The sequence below is a fragment of the Athene cunicularia genome (assembly GCF_003259725.1).
Source record: "Athene cunicularia isolate RWA chromosome 2 unlocalized genomic scaffold, athCun1 chr2_part1, whole genome shotgun sequence".
NCBI lineage: Eukaryota > Metazoa > Chordata > Aves > Strigiformes > Strigidae > Athene > Athene cunicularia.
Genome location: NW_020799095.1, coordinates 143,976,983 through 143,996,428, shown reverse-complemented (window position 1 = coordinate 143,996,428; position 19,446 = coordinate 143,976,983). Strand labels below are relative to the sequence as shown.

General features: G+C 36.6%; 1 protein-coding gene across 5 annotated transcripts in view; it reads left to right on the top strand.

Annotated features, from left to right (window-relative positions):
- The window catches only part of ASAP1 (ArfGAP with SH3 domain, ankyrin repeat and PH domain 1), a 121,650-nt gene that overhangs the window by 82,866 nt on the left and 19,338 nt on the right, over positions 1–19,446 (top strand). For all 5 annotated transcript variants that reach the window (XM_026843773.1, XM_026843771.1, XM_026843772.1 and 2 more), the window contains 7 exons: positions 1,345–1,436; positions 2,235–2,421; positions 4,874–4,959; positions 6,924–7,039; positions 9,340–9,407; positions 11,847–11,954; positions 13,265–13,493. In XM_026843773.1, the coding sequence (XP_026699574.1) occupies positions 1,345–1,436; positions 2,235–2,421; positions 4,874–4,959; positions 6,924–7,039; positions 9,340–9,407; positions 11,847–11,954; positions 13,265–13,493 (886 nt within the window). The remainder of the gene's footprint in view (positions 1–1,344; positions 1,437–2,234; positions 2,422–4,873; positions 4,960–6,923; positions 7,040–9,339; positions 9,408–11,846; positions 11,955–13,264; positions 13,494–19,446) is intronic.

Sequence of the window (19,446 nt, the reverse complement as noted above, 5' to 3'; positions counted from 1 at the left end):
CTCAGATCCCTTCCCTGTCCCTGCTGGCCACGCTATTGCTGACACAAGCCAGGATGCCATTGGCCTTCTTGGCCCCCTGGGCACACTGCTGGCTCCTGTTCAGCCGGCTGTCAATCATCCCCCCCAGGTCCCTCTCTGACTGGCAGCTCTCCAGCCACTCCTCCCCAAGCCTGTAGCGCTGCTGGGGGTTGTTGTGGCCCAAGGGCAGCCCCCGGCATTTGCCCTCAGTGAAACTCCCCCAGTTGGGCTCAGCCCATGGCTCCAGCCTGTCCAGGTCTCTCTGCAGAGCCTCCCCACCCTCGAGCAGATCAACACTCCCACCCAACTGGGTGTCAGCTGCAAACTGACTGAGGGTGCCCTCGATCCCCTTGTCCAGATCATCAATAAAGATGTTGAACAGGAGTGGCCCCAACACCCAGCCCTGGGGGACACCACTCGTGACTGGCCGCCAACTGGATTTAACTCCGTTCACCACAACTCTTTGGGCCCGGCCATCCAGACAGTTTTTTTTACCCAGCGAAGCGTGTGCCCATCCAAGCCATGAGCAGCCAGGTTCACCAGGAGAATGCTGTGGGAAACATGTCAGAGGCCTTACTAAAGTCAAGGTAGACAACATCCACAGCCTTTCCCTCATCCAATAATCAGGTCGCTCTGACGTAGAAGGAGATCAGGTCTGTCAGGCAGGACCTGCCTTTCATAACCCCATGCTGACTGGGCCTGAGCATCTGGTTGTCCCACACGTGTTGTGTGCTGGTACTCAGGATGAGCTGCTCCATCAGCTTTCTGGGCACCGATGTCGAGCTGACAGGCCTGTAATTTCCTGGATCGTCCTTTCAACCCTTCTTATATATGGGGGTCACATTGGCTGATTTCCAATCTGTCAGGACCTCCCTGGTCAGCCAGGACTGCTGGTAAATGATGGAAAGTGGCTTGGTGAGCACCCAGCCAGCTCCTTCAGCACCCTTGGGTGTAACCTGTCTGGTCCCAAAATATATGAGACTACTAAAACGAGGAAGAAAAAAATAGCAAAAAGCAGCCCTAGTTGCAGCAGGTTTATCTCATCAACTGTGTTTGGCCTGTGAGAAGACACTTGTTACAGAAGTTTTGCATGGGAAAATTAAGATAGAAGGCAGTTCTGGAGTTTTGTGTAGGTTTAACATTGGCAGTAGTATTTTGAAAAGTTACTATTAATTTATATCAAATTTTACTGAGGATTTTGCACTACTGTGTGTTCCATCTTATATTAATAGTATGGAAATTGTGCATTAATACTCCAGTTTTTAGGTTGCTGTTAGACCCAGAATACCCCACCCTCACATATCCATTTTTTTTCACTTATTGCAGCTGGCCAAGAATGTAGGAAATACTAGTTTTAATGATATTATGGAAGGGAATTTACCTAGTCCTTCACCTAAACCCAGTCCATCAAGTGATATGTAAGTTTTGAATCTTTAAATTCTTTATAATTAAGTTTACTGTGGAATATATATGTGATGTAAAATGTCTTAAACAGTAACCAAGCCAGAGGAGGGCTAGGATGGCAGAAGATTTGGGTTTTTTACTCCCAGCTGTGGAGTTTCTTAGAAGTTCAGTCTCTTGTCATGTAGTCACATTTTAGCTACCTCACCTTCTCAGTGGAGAAAACTTCAGGTTTGGGTTTCAAGATTCATTATTTTGAATCTTGAATGTTGTTGAGTTTTGTAATGTGCCCTCAAGTAATAAACACAGTTGGACTGATACTAGCTTCAGTTACTGACTGTCCTGAGGTGGTGACAAGCTTTTTTGTCCTTTGCCTGGTTTTGTAGGTGCACAGAGAACATAATAGATATGATTTTGCTACAGAAGACCTTTTAACCTATTATGCTGTTTCATAGCTGACAGTATTTTTAATTTTATCCTGGTTTTAGCATGTTTTTCATGCTTATCCTGGGGTTAGCACGTAGACTGTTTCCATGAGAAATCACACTTAAGGCTTTGTTTTTCCTTTGGTCTTAGTTCCCAGTCAGACTAACTATTCTATGTAAGAAGAAGGCAGGATAAAATTTAATGTACCTTATTTTGGGCTTTTTTTGCAAGAAAGACATGCATTATAATAATAAATAACAATCTTTATCTGATAGTTTTCTTCTTCCCTTCTTAACTTCCAAGTTAGGCAAGGTGATTTTAAATTTAAATCATTGACCCATTTTTTAAAAATTTAAGCTCTAACTAAGCTCTATTTTCACACCCCACAGGACTGCACGTAAAGAATTTATCACTGCTAAATATGTAGATCATAAGTTCTCTAGGAAGACTTGTGCGTCTGCAGCAGCTAAACTGAATGAATTACTTGAGGCTGTCAAATCCAGGGATTTACTTGCACTAATTCAAGTCTATGCAGAGGGGGTAGAGCTAATGGAGCCACTGTTAGAGCCTGGACAGGTAAGCTTATCAGGTAAACAAAGCAGAGTATTTTAAATAATGTGTACTTGTAAAATGTCCAGAATCTGGGGCTGCTACCTTAGATGCTAAAACAAGAGAAATTACATATGAAAATGGTGGGGTTTTTTCCTTCCTTTCCTGAATGTGGCATCCCTGTGGGGAGCATAACGATGACTCTTGTCATCAATTGGTCTAAGGGGGTGTGAAATGGAATAGTAATATCACAGTGCAACAATAATACCATAGTTCTAGATGCAGCTACATACTGCTCTGCAGTATGCTTCTTTTGGGAAAAGGCCCAAAGAGAGAGGGTTTGACATGGTAACCCAGGGGCACCTGATACCATAGACAGTATCATATCTGCTTTTAAAGTAGTTGCTAAAGGAACACATGACTGACTGTATACATGTCTCTGAGGAAATAGTAAATCGCGATGCCTTCACAGCTTCTGATAAAACATTTACAGTAGTACAATTTCTTTCAACTAGGGAGAGACCTTTTTTTTTTTTTAGTGAAAGTTCTGAATACCTGATCTTTTTGAAGTCAGTAACAGGTTGTTGGTTGCTGGGTTTTTTTGAGTCCAGATTGACCTCAAGTATCCATGTAGAAATGTTGCTCAAGAGAACATAACATGTTTTGATAGATAATTGATGCTGTGTAACCACTTGGTCGGCAGTGTTTTCTCCCATTAGTTTTTGAACCCAATGTGGAGAGATCTCAGAGAATGTTTTCAACAAGTTCTGTGAAAATAGTTAACTTGGCAAAAGACAGAGTGCCTATGTGTGTTGAGTGGAGAGAATTAATTCAGTATAGTCTCAGCACTTGAGATATCACAGAGTGCTTATCATGAAAACACATTAAAAATTCCCTAACTACAATCTAAACTCTCTGTATTTATAATCTGTAGCAGTTACCACAGAATTGGCTCCTTAGCGTTTCTCAGCTATTACAGTCAGTGATACCAAGAAAGGTATGGATACCAGTTGAAATGTAGTCTGCAGTTAAGACATTTATAGCAGCATTCTCCCCTGTAAACACTGATGTTTAATAAAATCTTTTTTTAAAAAAAGTTATGACTTTAATTCTAAATATATGTACTGTAATACACTTTTTAAAAATGCCCTTTATGATCAATTAGGAGTTAAGAAATTAATTTAAAAGCACATTTCATTATGCAACTTAAACTGAATTAAACAGCATTTGTATTTTCATTTCAATGCATTAATGCCTATGTTATATGTATAGAAAATAAAGTATGATTCTGTTTAAGTTCAACAAGGAGAAGCCCTGTATCTGGGGAGGAACAACCCCATGCACTAGTATATGCTGGGAACCCCCCAGCTGAAAGCAGCTTGGCAGAAAAAGAGCTGGGGGTCCTGGTGGACACCAAGTTGAACGTGAGCCAGCAATGTGCACTAGTGGCAAGGACTGACAATGGTATCCCAGGCTGCACTAGATTGCTGTCAGGTTGAGTGAAGCAATCCTTCCCCTCAGCACTGGTGAGGCCACAGCTGGAGTGATGTGTCCAGTTCTGGGGTCCTCAGTACAAGAGAGACTTGGACATACTGGAGAGAGTGCGACAAAAGGCCACAAAGATGTTAAAGAGTCTGGAGCACCTGACATGTGAGGAAAGACCAAGACATCTGGGACTGTTCAGCCTGGGGAAGAGAAAGCTCATGGGAATCTCATCAATATATAAAAATACTTAAAGGGAGGGTGCAAAGAAGACAGAGACAGGGTCTTTTCAGTGGTGCAGAAGCAGTGGGCACAGACTGAAACACAGGAGTTTCCCTCTCAACATCAGGAAACACTTTTTATTTATTATGAGAGCGACCAAGCACTGGCACAGGTTGCCCGGGGAGGTTGTGGAGTCTCTGTTCTTAGAGATATTAAAAAAGCCATTTGGATGTGGTTCTGGGCGACTGGCTCTAGGTGCCCTTGCTTGGGCAGGGAGGTTGGACCAAGTGACCTCCACAGGTCCCTTCCAACTTCAGCCATTCTCTGATTCTGTAAGAGATTTAATGTATGTAGAACAATGGTTTCTGTGGGGTTTCTCCCTGAATCTGTAGGAAATAGTGTTGTGGCTATGCTTGGTGCTCACCAAGGTGCCATAATGCAACAAGTACTGTAAACTCCCTCAGTATTCCTTAACAGGGTCACTTTTCATTACTAGTAGCTAAAATGGTTAAAGGTTCCTCAGGATTGTTCTATCCATCTGGAAAAAGGGGAGTTCAGTTTTGAGAAAACTATGCTCTCAAAGTGTGATGACATTTTCTTTGAAGCACGTGGTGTCTTTTAGAGATCAGAAAGCTTTCATCATAATTTTCTAATAATATTTTTATGTCGAAAGACTTACTGTAAGAGAGTGACATATATCACGGTAGGTCTGATATTGTAAGCTTTGCAGAAATAAGACACAAAAATCTTAACCTCTGTTTTAACATGTGTTTAGGAGCCAGGTGAAACAGCACTTCATTTAGCAGTCCGGACTGCTGACCAAACCTCTCTCCATCTGGTTGACTTCCTTGTACAAAACTGGTATGGATTGCTCATTTTTCATTTAATTGTGCATGAAAAATGTAGATGTTCAGAGCTATTCTTTCAGTGCTTTAAACAGTGTTTGCTCATCACTTATAATTGTTCTCCTTAAGTATGTTTCAAAAGAGCATAATTTAATACTTTTGAAGTGACCTTTGTGCTCCTAAAGAGTAGAGAGAAGTATAGATTAAAAACGTGGAAAGCAGTTATATAAAAATAGGATGAGGGGAAAAACTATGTAGAACAAATGAGCATTAATTTCGCACACATGACAATATGAAACAATGCAAATGAATAGTTCAGGTAAAGGGGGAGTTGACAAGTAAATGTTCCAAATACAGGGTATTGCCAAGAAATTTTAAGAGTAGAAAACAAGGATCTTTCTCAGAAAAGAAGCTAGATTGACTTGGAAAAAGGTGTTCTAATAGTTAATAAATTGTTAAAGTTATTGAAAATTACTAGTTAAGAAGATTATACTATCAACACCTGGTTCTTGGCTGAACTAGTCTTTCTTGTCAAGAGATGTGTTCATAGAAGTGAAAAATGTTAATGAAAACATAAAAGCCCCAAATGGTGTAATGGTACAGTTTTACTTTTTATGTGTTTCACAGTATAGGTAATGATTAAATTAGATCAATTCCAGTCCACTTCTGTAGTATGCTGTTAAGTGAAGGAAGCAGCAGTTGCTTGCTGTGTCAGATGCTGGGTTTTGCAGGATGATGAGAGGAGTGTTGGGGAAACACAAAAGACTCAATCACAACTTGTTTGAGCTGGTGGGGGGAAGACTTAAGGATTTCTTTGTTTTTCTCTCAGCATAGTGAGTCATACCTGCTATTGGAATGCAGTCAGTAAATACTTTTTTTCCTTCCCCTCTCTGATGGTTTATGGAGTGTTGTGTATAGGGAATGTTAAACTTTGGTCTTCTGGTAACACATGGACTTGGAATTCATGTTCCTGACACCGTCTCTTGGACTATGTGGACTACTTTATCCTACCACTACTCCCTCATGTTAAATTGACTGCTGGCTATTGTAGGAGTGTTAATAAAGTAAAAAATAATCTACTAATATTTGCAAGCTGTTTGAGATCATTATTTGAAAAATGTTTCAGAAGCACAAATTATTTTGAGCATTATTAAAGGATTTGTTATTTTGGATTATTTTTTTAAATTATTTTGTTTAGTTATGAAGCTTCATAGTTGCTTCAGACAACTTTAATCTTTTACGTGTTTCTGTCAGCTGTCTGTATTTTTGTCTCAGTCTCAAATTTAAGGGCATCTTTACAGCCATATGGGCTCTGCACTTAATGTTGAGTATGGGTAATACTGAGTGGAAGAAAAGCTGTCATCGTCAGAGTTTTCATTTTTATAAATGTATTATAGTGAACCCAATATGTCAGTAACTTTTTCTGAGAAACTCTCATAGAAATTGAAAACTGAAGGAAGTACAGTTTTAAAAAAACTCTCTGAACCCCTTTGCACAGCTTATCTTTCCCTAACTCAGTGTTTATCTGTATATTCCTTCTTACAACACTCTTGTGCAGCCTCACAGCCACCCTCTTCATAGTTCCTTTAATGCATGGGACTTAGTAACCTATTCTAACTGTATCAAAATGATTTTTCAAATAAACTTTTTATTGTGCCAATTTAGCATGTTAAAAAAAAATTTCAGTAAAGTGGCAGGTGGAAAATAACTGGTGTGAGCTTACAAAGGATTAGGTTCAGATCTCTTGAGTTTCTGTAGATGTAGAACTGTAGATGTTCAGTCCTTTTCAACCAGAGCTCAGGAATTTCCAGTATGCTTTCAAATAACTCTTTGAAGGGAATGATTAATATAAGAATATTTTTCTCCTTCATACTTGTCCAGTAATGTAGTTATACATTTATTATTTATAGGAATGCTAGATCTGAAATTAATGGAACAGCATACTATATTTTTCTTGATTGTTTTTTCTTTTGTGTTTAGTGGAAACCTGGATAAGCAAACAGCATTGGGTAATACAGTTCTACACTACTGCAGTATGTATAATAAGCCTGAGTGTTTGAAATTGCTTTTGAGGGGGAAGCCAACTATTGATGTAGGTAAGTTCATTATTTAAAACTAGAGAATAAAGATTTACTGAAATTTCTTTCAATTATTTTAACAAATTTTTATTTATGTCTCACTGTGTTAAGTAAACTTTTAAAAGGAAAAATGAAACTCTGTTAGAAAGATGAAGACTTTACCACCAACAAGCCTAAAGGAAACATTCAGTTAAGAAATGGAACTTAAATTCTTAGAATAGTGACAAAAATTTTCTAATATGAAATACTAATGGTAAACCCTAGTTTTTCTACAGAGTTGTGTTTCTGATGCATTGTGAATTTCCTGGAATTTAGGTTTGTTGTTTATATTGTAAAATTAATGTAGTACTTTTATGTTAAAATATTTCAAATGGCTGCTCACATTAATTCCACTCTAGATGTGTGTGGGCTTTGTGTACACAACAGTTAATTCTTCTTTTAATATTAATGTCAGTTGGCACTGCAGTTTCACCCAGCATGCCCTTGCCACCACTGGAGCTGATTAGGGAAGGGACTGGCTTTCTCAGCTGCCTTTCTTCTGTTTGCCATCTACATGTGTGAGATAGGTACAGCAAGTGTTATACCTGAATCAGCCCATTTTTCATCATGGCTTAGCAAAAGTTTAATCAAAAATAGAATATCTGTGAACTGTTTGCTCACACTTAGCATAATCTCTTGTTACTCTCCTTTGCTTGCCATATTTTGAGAGTTAGGAAGGTATTTCATGTATCCAGCCTGTCAGGCTCAGGAGCTAAGTGTCATCAGCATGTCTATAAAACGTTTGCATTCTGTCAGTTCTTGGTATATAGGAGGGAATCTTTCTGAACAGTTGGTGCAAACTGAAGAGTATGGACTTTTATTTCTCCCTTTTTTCCTCAGCACCATCATTTTCCTCCACTGCTCAGTAAAAAACTTGCATAAATTTTAAGATCGTAGCTCAGTGGCAGAAGCCAGTGTTTTTCTTGGCCTTTTCGTACATCCTTAGAATACACTGTAATATTATAATAAGTCAAAGAATTTGATGTGACCTTTTTTATCAGATATGTCCCTAACTAAGAAAATGGGAAAGCTGTCTGAACAAGCTTCAGTGTGTTTATTGGTCCTTCTGTTGAACTCACTCCTAGGTAGATGCCAGAAGGGTGCTCTTAACTTTTTGGGGTTTGGGTTTTATTTTTTTTTAATAGGAATTGCATATCTTCTTTAGGCCTTGAAACATCAGGTTTATACTTAAAGGTTAAAAGTTTGGAAGTTAGGTAGTCTCTTAAGCTATCTATGTGTTAACTTCAGTTAAGAAATACTGTATTTTCATTCCTTTTTGTATTAAAATTCCTGAACCATATCAGATCTTTCCACAAGGAGCCCTCCTTCTAGGGATCCTAATTCTTTCAAATTCATAGGCTTTTCTAGATGACTGCTTTGTATTTTCTAGAATTCACGACTGGCATTCTATATGTAATACTATACCTAGAAATATTTGCTTATGACACTTCAGTTTGATTGTTTTCAGTTTCCAATCACAGAAATGCTATCCAATCTGGATATGGTGTAGAGCATACTCTGTTCCAGCTCGATGGCATTTACTGCTATACTGTAACAATAAATTTTACCTAAGGTTTGTCCACATAAGGTTGGGGTGTGAGGTTGTCTTTGATTTTTGAGACTCACTACTGAGAGTGTAGGAAGGATCCCATTAGACGTTATGCCAGAGGACCTCCCAGAGTGCTCAGGTATCATCTTCTTTCTGATCAGGCATTAATTTAAAATGTAGCACGTTTTAGAGCCTTTATAAAGATGAAATAGCTAGAAAGTTTTAAAATTATTCTTGTTCAAACATCATCTTAGAATAGGGCTTATGTCTTCAAATTCAGGCTTCAAACTGCTACATATTAACCAAAGTATAAACATGCTTGGATCAACATTTCCCGTTTTTTTTGTTTGTTTTTTTAATCTTAGAATGGTTTTCTTCTTTTTAAGCTATGTTATCCTGTCTGCATTTTGCTGCTTATTCATGTAAGAGTTTTACTGGCAAAGGAGTTGAGTGGAGATTCAAATGACTAAATTTCTTTATATTCTCTGCTAGGATGGTTAGGAGGGATTTGGGAACTGTCCCAGCAGATGCTGCTGTTCAGAAAGGACCTGATGATACATGAAATGCATGAGCACTTAGAGTGGAATCTTAAAGCGCTGCAGCTGCTATGGAGTAAATAGATGGTTTTGATCACTTTTAGAAGTTACTCTGCTAAAAACAGTGAAACTTAATGAATTTATTCTTTACACATCTCAATGAATCACTCTTTTTTTAATTGTTGATTTTGTAGTAAATCAAGCTGGAGAGACGGCTCTGGACACAGCAAAACGAGTGAAAGCTGTCCAGTGTGAGGAACTGGTAAGAACCAGGGGAGAGGGAAAGGGAAGGAAGGCAGGAGGGCAATGTTTACTTCTTTAAAGATGTGATCTACTTAAGGTAGCATTACCATCTCAAACTTGGTATTGCTGCCAGCTGACTGTATGCTGATCTGAAGGTCCTACCATAGATGAATATTTTCTAAGTTGAAAACACAATGGCCATTTTCTTTGTAACAGTTTAAGTAAAAGATCTTACTTCTATTGGAAGTACTTAGTTATTTTGACTGGCATATTTAAAGACCTTGAGTACTGGAGGGTCACATATTTGAATACAAATTAATGCATCGTTTGAAGACATTTGGGCTTCATCACCTTATAAGTTCTTCCTAGAGATATTTCTATCAGGAGTACAAAACAACCCCTGAAATATTAAATCTGTCAAGACCTTTTAGATCTGTATCTTCATTTGATTTTTCTTGCTTTGTCTTTTTCCAGATTATTTAATGGGACAGATAGTTCAGAGATGGTGTAAGTCTATGGGGAGATTTGAAACTACTTGAAATTAAACGTTTGCAAAGGAGAAAGAAGCAGAAGCGTAATGTCTGGTAGTCAGGGCATCAAAAAATGTAGAACACCAGCTTCTGTGGGTCTTTTTCCCCTCTACTGAATGTGATCAGCGCAAAAACTTTGTGGAATTTTGAGAATGTATGAGGGATGTTAAAAAAGCCACTCAAGAAAATTATTGGTATTCAAGAAATAAAGGTGTTAGAGTTGAAGGATTTTTCCCAGGTACTCTTCTGAAGCAGTTAGGCAGAAATAAAGATTCTACATCAGACTGACAAGCTTGTTTGTTCTTAACCTCTCACTAGCATGCATTTAGTAGGCAAGTGATTTCAGTTACTATCAAGGGATTAAAAACTCTAAGTAATGTGGCAGTTGCACATTCAAGACAAAACCAGAATAATTTACAAAACAGTTGTCACTTGCTGCTTAATTCTATTTCTCAGAACTTTTTGGCCTCATTTTGATGATCCAAGGAGAATATCTACATTTTCTCTGCAGCTGGTAATATTAATACATTTCCTTTGACAATTGAAAGGTCTTGTTATGTATTAATTATTGCATAATCAGGAGAGCTTGTCCTTCACAAATCAGAATAATTTTCCATATTTCTGGGAATGTAAGTCAACATTTTGCTATGGTTGATAAGGTGGTACTCTCACTGTCCCCTGTGTTACTCCCATGTCTGCTCTGTAAGTACTGTTTCCAGTGTGTTCAGTATTCTGTGAGCTGAAAAACAGATCAGCTGTGCAACACACAGTTGGTATTTATTGTTTTTTTTCTTTGCAGTATGTATTTAATAAAGTAGCATCTGCCATTATTGTGGACCAACTGACTGTGTTGTAGAACAAACAAAAACGAGGGGATGTTATCACTGAACTTATCTAGCAGTTAATAGCTGTAGTTATTGTAGTCAAAATTCCACTAATACTGACTATTTCAGTTAACTGTTATAGAGCATTTACACTTTTTCTCTTTTTTTAATTTTTAAAGAAAAAAATAATTTCTGCATTTTTCTCAGAAGTGGCAATGTGATAAGGTTAAGAGTAAGAAGGAAATATGAGTGAGCATATTGTTTACCTTGGACAACAAAAAAGTACAAAATAAGTATCTCAATGTTTGCAATACGGTAGATGTACTAAGCGAATTTCTGTTGCATAGCTGGAGTCTTAACTGTCTAGTTAAATTCAACTTCGACTCAAGTGGGTTCATAAATACTTACATAACAGATTGAAAATACTTTCTTCCTTCCAAATTTTATTTCGGGAAGATGGTTAAAGTCTCTCCTGCATGAACTTTTATTAAGTAGACTACATTTCAAAGCTTATGAAGGAATAAAAAATCATGGGAATTCTAATAATTGTAAAGGAGAATTTTATCTCCTCAGAATAACCATGAACTGCAGTTTTCTTTTTTGTTGATCATTGAAGTAGTAGATTTTTAAAGAATGGTAATACCTTATTTGGGCTGGCAATGTAAAAGGATTTTGTGCATAAGACACGTTAGCCTTATCCAGTGAGAGGGTGGAAAACATTTAAATAAATGATAAATACCTTTTATTTTGATTTCAACACAAGGATTATGATTTTGGAGGGGTATTTAGTTGTTATGTACCAGAATTTTTAAATAGGTTTTGCCTTTCTCTTTTGGAAGGGAGGTCTCCAGATGCATTCAGCTTTTGTTCTTCATGTCATCTTTACAAGTGCTTGTCAAACATGGCAACTTCCCTTTTTGCCTTTTAGCTGTTTCTCTATACCTCAAATAAATAAAGGATGTTTGTGCAATTGCCCTGAAATTGTTTCTTTTTAATGTCTGGAAACATCTAAATATTTCAGTTTATTGCTTGCTGTTATAACACTAACTTCATTGACACCAAAGGAACAGCAAATATTTTAACAGGAGTTGTTAATTCTTTCAGCTTTCTCAGGCTAAGTCAGGAAAGCTAAATCCACATGTCCACGTAGAGTATGAATGGAATCTTCGGCAGGAAGAAATTGATGAAAGTGATGATGACTTAGATGATAAAGTAAGCGTATATTTCTGATATGGCTTTGCACAAAAACTGTCACCATTTCTGTTCTGTGGAAATGAATGGAAATTAGAGACTCACTTTAACCTATTTTTTTTTCTTATGGACTTTTTGGGGGTGGGGAAAATCTAGTTTTGAGGCCTATATTAAAGACTGCCAAAGTTCTTTTTAATGCACTTTGTCAACCTATTTATTATGGACTTGAGTTTCAGAAGTTTTAGAAGATATACAATATACTGTAAATCGGTAACTGTAGATTACTTTGTCATTTTATTCCCTTCTGAATCCTAGGCTGTTAATTTTTTAGCTGGAAGAAATCCAAAGCTTACATTCTTATTTTTTCCATAAATTAATTAAAAACCTAGTTGTTGAATCAATTAACTCTACTTTTCAAAAACTGTGCTTTGCACTTTATTCCTGATTTTTAAAAAAAAATGTAAGGGAAAGAGAAAACTTGACGGCAGAGGATAATTGCCATCCTAAAACATGTGAAAACTTAGCTTCAGTGTCCTACTTTAGCAAGTTAGTTAATTACTTTGCTCTGTTTCTGAAATAAATGGGAATACACCATTACTGCTTTGCATGGGTGCTGTAGAAAGAAATGTGGTCGATTTTTAATTTTCTGTGACACTTGGGACTGAAAAATTCAGAAACCCAAATAATTTACATATCCTCAAGGACGGTAGAAAACAAAATGGTTATCTGTGCTAGGAGCCTCAGGAGGATGACTAATGCTGTATTGTAATAGCCTGCCTGAACCAGAGCTGCAATGAAATGGATTGTGCTCTGTATGCATCAGTCAAAAATTGCTGTTTCTTCAAAGAGCAATTATATATATGTTTATAAGAAGATGCATACTACTGAATATATTGCTAGTTCAGTCACCAAATAAATCTGAAGTATCAAAGTAGTTATTTTTAATATGCATTAATGGGGTAGTATACTTGATCTTTGTGGATATCTGGTCTGAGTAAAGAGCTATTTGAACTGAAAATTACTCTTATAATCTAAAAATTTTACTATACTTTTATTAATATATTAGTATATTATTATTATTGCATGTCTGCTGCTTTAAGAATAAATCAGATTTTGTATACATGATTTCTTGATGCTACAGTCCTTATTTTTTGGTTACAGAGGAGAGGATCTTTCAGGTTGTATCTCTGAGAAAGGGAGGAATGTGGGCTTATTTTTCCAATAAAGAAAGAAATTATGCTAGTGTTCTCTAGAATATGTTCTGTTATATTCTTTCCCAAACATATTAGTATTTAGACAGCTGTATAATATATTTGGTTTTCTATTCACAGCCTAGTCCTATAAAAAAAGAAAGATCTCCAAGACCCCAAAGTTTTTGTCACTCTTCAAGCATTTCTCCCCAAGAGAAAATGACTCATCCTGCATTTAGCACTCCTAGAGACAAGCAAAGACTCTCCTATGGAGCTTTTACCAATCAAATTTTTGCTTCTACAAGCACAGATTCACCCACTTCTCCAACTGCAGATGCTCCTCCTCTTCCTCCTAGAAATGCTGGCAAAGGTAAGTCTGTCTTTAAGCTGTGCTTGCAAGCAGTAATTTTTCCAGTTGCCCTTCCTTTAACCAGGTGCATTACAAAGTTTCAAGATGTAGCATGTTTTTCTTACTGCCTTGATGCAGTAATATGGTACAATAAATGTTCAAAACTAAAAAAAAATCGGGTGGAGACACAGCACTTCGTAATGGACTCATAAATAGTGTACATGAATGGGTGAAAAAATAAAGTAATGCTCTGCTAAATAAGAGTTGGTTCATTTTATGTAGAAAGTCTCATCATATTTTGGAGAAGCATTTTTAAGCATTTACGGTCACAAAAATACGAGTGTTTTAGAAAAAGTCTGATGGCATGTAGCACTATACAGTGATGTGCTGTGTAGTGACTGGCAGAGAGGGTGATGAAACAAAGCTTTGGAGGAGAGGAGCTGCAAGAAGACTCCCTCTCCTTGCAGTCTGTGTGCAAAAAATAAAATACCGGAATGATCGGTGAAATGCTAAACAGGTTGCTATTAAAGTTCCTTCCCTTTCAGTGCATCAAGGCTCCCCTCTTCCATTTTGGTGAGTGCCAGAGGTGTGTAAAGGCAGAGAAAATACCAAGCCTGTTGCTAGATAGTTTACAAGTCACTTATGCTGTGAAGATCTAAACTATACATCACCCATTCTTCCCTGAGTGAAACAACCCTTTTGCTCTCCTAAAATTATCCATAAGAAAGGTTTGTGCTACAGTTCATTCAGTTTTGCAATCTACATTTAGTTGAAATGAACAAGATTCTTTTTCTTCTTACTAATAGTGGTGACACTCTTGTTAGTGCTTGAAACTTATTTCCATATGAAACTTAACTGTTGCAGCTGTAGTGGATGGCAGTTCTTTGACCTACATAGCTATAAACTTCAAGTGAGGATGTATTTATGGAACAAAACCTGTTACTTTACTATAATTTGTGCAAATGCACTTTTCAGGAAAAAAACCCAAACCACTTAATCGTTTCTTTTTTTTACTTAATATAGAAATAGCCAAATTGTGTTTTTACAGTACACTTGTTAGAAAAAACTTTAGCCGTGATGAGGGCTGCAGTATAGTTTAAGGCTTCAGCAGTTGTGCTTCCTTTTGTTATTACTGCTTTAACTTCATATTTCATTTCCTTAACTGGTAGTTAACTTTGTTTTCAAAAATGATGAAGACATGCTCTCAGTAAAAGGGACAGAACAGAGTGACATCAGCTGTCTGTTTTTACATGGTTCAGATGCTGTGCTTAAGAACTACTGTTCCACCATCAGTCTTTGTCATGTACTGGCAACTTTCAGATGTTAATTTTTTTATTTTTAAGCCATCCCTTGGCTCTCTTGTTTAAACAGGTTTGTTTTCCATTAGGAGGCAATGCGAGTTTGCCAGGGTATGCGTTTTTCACATGAGATTTCATAATCCACGTTTCTTTATATCAGTTTCATTGGGGACTCATTTGTATTCCTTGTAACTTTGCTATGTTGACCTTTCTGTTGGCATTACAAAATTCTAACTTTTTCCTTCCTTTCCACCATCTTCTTTACATGCTCTGTCTAACAGTCTGCTACTGATGGTCTGTTGTCAGACACACTATACTGGCTTAGATGTTCCTTCAGCCTGGCCTAGGAAACTTTTTTTATCATAAAGTTGCAAGGCTTGGAAACTAATTGTGAATTCAATTTCCTTAAGAAGGCTAAGGAGCTTGTATCCGTCTGTACACTGCTTAGTATGTTGTCAGCTTCCAATGGATTATAATTGAACGTTATTTCTTTGTCATTATATAGTGTAGCTCTCATACTTACTTAGAAAAAATGTCTTTTTCTCCAGGAAGGGGAATATTTATGTGCCTATTTCATTCTAAGTATGTATTCAAGTTTCAGAAACATCAGGCAATTTCTTAGGTGTTCCTGCAAACTCCTAGACAAGTAAATCAATGCAATACCAATGCTACTTGGAAAGAAATGAAGCGTTGAGTTCTTGTGTGTTCTCATGTCGAGGATTATGCAAAAGAAATCCATATTTATATTGCAACAAAATAATATCCCAACATACAGAGAGCTAATGCCTTCTAATGTAACTAACTGCTTAATCAGAGTGGAAAATGCCAGATTCACAATGTATGTCTGAGAGATAAGTTGAATGGAACTACTGTTAACATTATGGTCACTAGGTTTCTCTGATTCAAACATGCCAGAATTTTACAGTCTGTGATGATGCTGGGTTTTGGTTGATTTCCATTCAATAATATTGTAAAGTATTTAATCAGTATTAGAAATTTCCATTAAATACATGTCTGTTACAGGAATTATTTAATAGACTCAAAAGAACAAGGGAACAAAATGACAAATGCATAGAACATTCATCAGTGTTGAAAAGTCACTCTAGAAACATCATGGCAGATGCACTTGCTTCATTATAAACTGTACTGCACCTTGTTATCTCCTCCCCCTTCTAGCTCTCAAACAGATTGTTTAAAAGAAGAACTAGTAGAGGCTCTCCACTTCAAATAAGACACTGGTGGCACATCTTAATTCTGAAACAGTCTGAGATAATTTTGTTTCTGGAGGGGAAAAACAAGAAATCCTTTAGAATTTATCTGCTCTTTTGAGATTAGTAGTAAAAGAGTATATCCTTTACATCAAAGTTTAACATACAAGCTTACTTATTAAATCCTTTTTTTGTTAGAAAAGTTTTCTACCTATTTAAGATTCTATGAAAACAGCATTGTATTTTGTGCTGTTTCCTAAATAGCAAGAGTAAGAGCAGCATTGAATCCGTAATTAAGCTTACCGTCTGTCCCTAAATGTAATCTGATCTGTGAGGCCCCAGCAGATACCATGGGACCCTGTTAGAGCACGGAGACAGTCCGTAGGGAGTGGATAGCTGGTGGGATCCATATTTTAGGAGGCAGAGGATTAAGATAAAATTCTTTTCCAAAACGTGTTGTATATTTTAACAAAACACCTCCCTGTCGCCCTCTGTGAGCTGGTTTCATTTGCCTGTGAAGTTCCTTGGTAGCAAGTTTCCATGGTGTTTGCTGAGATGCTACAGTGGACTTGAAGCCATCAAGTCTGAACTTTGTGTTGGGGAGAGAAGGTAAGTTTAGAGCAATTTACATAATGCACACTGCTCCTGCCCATGCTTTTAGTGCACATGGTGTCTAAAAATTAGTTTGTTTCATCATTAAAATTGTATAGGTACAATCGTTGGAGGACATGTATATGGGGATTTGTTTTTAAGTTTCTCCATACATCATTACAATGGAAGTACAGATTTTTCAGTTTGACTTCACAAAATATTCTTTAAAATGCTGGAACATTAGTGTATTCTACTCTAAACCAGCTCATTTGTGGATACATCTTACTTTCTGCTGTCTCAGCCACAGATATAGTTAATCCTAATAGAATGAAAAGTACAGAATGAGTACAATAGCTGCATAAGCCAACCACTGGATGCCTTGTCCAGTAGTTTATGTAAGGTTATTCAGGTTCAACTTGTGTTGTCACTCAAGTCTTTAGTCTGTAATATTCTGAAAATCTTCTCCATTAGTCTTTTCATCTTACACCTGCATTATGGCTCCAGACATCTAGCAGGTGTTCTGCCAGTTTTTTTACAAAAAGCTTTTTAAAAAAAAAAAAAAAAGAAGTAGTTGCATGACTCAGCACAGCAGCTAAATAAACTTTTGCACAACCTTAATTGCAAATCCAGTGGTGAGGGCAATGTTGATAACTCGTTTTGTAGAGCTGTTAGGCAATCTAAGCCAGTCTTCCTTGATTTTAGCTGAAAGCTAATTGATTTTTAATAGTTCTGCCTATTTCTCTCATGGGATGAACACAGAGGTTAGGGATCAATTTTATGCAATAAAATGAAGTTTGGATCTTCAGTACAAGTTTGCACATTTTACACTCTCTTTCACAGCTCTAATGTTAGGTACATAAACCAAAAGCACTTCCTTTTGTGGTTCCAGTCCACTGATACTGCAGATACCATGTCATAAAATCTGCTGCCTTCACTTGATCAGACCCAATTTCTAAACAAATTAGATTATTTGCATGTAGTAACTTTTAGAATTTGTCTGACTGCATTGCTCACAGGATTGGAAATCTTCTCAAGTCCACTAAACCACTTTGTTCATACACCAGCATTATCATTTAGCTTTGGTGATTTTTCTGTCATTGGCATCTCCATCAGGGCACTATCTGGAGAGCAATTATACAGGACTCCATTTCTGTTTTGTTACTAACAACCTAAGCATATTTCACCTTTTCTGACAGAAGAGTATTGTCATTCTCCTATCATCCAAGTTGTTAGCATGTCCCTTCCCTGTTTAAATCAGCTTTCTTAAGTACAGCTGACTAGAAATACAGCATCAAAACTTTGCTGTTTCTGCTGGAAATACTGTACCAAAACATTATTTCCTACTATTTATTTGTTCATGGTTACATCATACAGGCATTACACAGATAGTCTCTACTGCCATTTTTAACCAGAGTCCCTAATTTAAAGTACAAATGTTTTTTTAGTCTAGAATTCTGACGGTGTATATACTGTTGTATTTAACCTTACTTCTCCTACTTCAGCCTTTGAGGTTATCCTGTTTCTTCTGTTGATTTTTGAATGCTTGTATGGCTCTGTTGCATACGCTTAAAGAATTATTTTTTAAATTTTCATATAAATGTGTTGAAGATTTTAGTTAAATAATAGTAGTTATCCCACTCAAACTCTGTGTTGTTGGTTTTTTTTTTCTTGGTACCATAATAGGAAAGGAAGGTTGACAACTGTTGATTTCATGTGTCTTTTTATATTTGTGCGTTGACCCAAAATACAACATTCTTCAATATAAATCTTGGCGCTTTTTTTTAAACAGGACTTTTTTTAGCATTAATTATAAAATATACTTCAGATGCTGACGTTGAATCAATGTATATTCTTAGATTTCTTGTTCAGAGTGTTCATGATAATTTTTTCTTTTATTAAGGGTCTTATTTTCAGTACTGAAGATAGATGATCTGAAGAAAAACTAAAGAAGGCTTTTAGTAATAACTGCAGTAATGGTACTCAGAAGAATGTTGAAAATAAGTACGCTTGTTAATGAAAATACTGTTTTTAATATAAACACCTTCCTTTGCAGTACCCGTTCTGCCATTAACTGGAATACTGGTTTTTCCATATCTCTCATTAAGTGGTAAAAAATAAATACAAATGTGAGGTTTTTACACTCTAAACCCACTATTTGTTGAGTGGATATTAACAGCTTTGCATGGTTCCACAAGTACACAAATTAATAGATAACTCTACTAACTGCACAAAAGCTGAAGGGCAATGCACTTTTAATTGTAGACCTTTTCCAGTTATTTACCTTAGTACAATAAATTTGAGATTTGGTCTATTTGCACATGAGTGTGATGCTTGTAATAAGAAAAAGTAGTAGTAGATGACAGCAGCTTTACTGAAAGCAACTGCTCCCAGCTAACTGAAGAAGAGAGAGCCCCATGGAAGCAAAATTTTTTAAAATCTAGGTCAAGATTTTTGTGTGTGTGTTTTTTCTTTTGTGAGGAAAATGTTTTACATGAAATGTCAACTTCTCAACTAGGTGAGAAATCATCATTAAGATGATTGTGGAGTTAAAATGGTTAGCTTGCTGTCGCTTAGAATCAGAAGATATCTTTGATCTAGAAAAATAACTTAATTATTACTTTAAAATATCTGGCTGGCCCTGCATAATTAAAAATATCGTGTAAGAATTTTTTTGAGATTTTGTGTGTGTATATACATTATGTAATACAAAGTATTTTATAATAATTTTACCGACACTTCATACATCATCAGATCATCATAGTATTTCACCAGTTGTTTCCATAAATTGGTTTAGATTCCACAGTGCTTCCCACATTAGCTTTATTCAAAGCATGATGTAACTTTATGCCTCTTTCTGAAAAGATGTTTTTAAGTTTT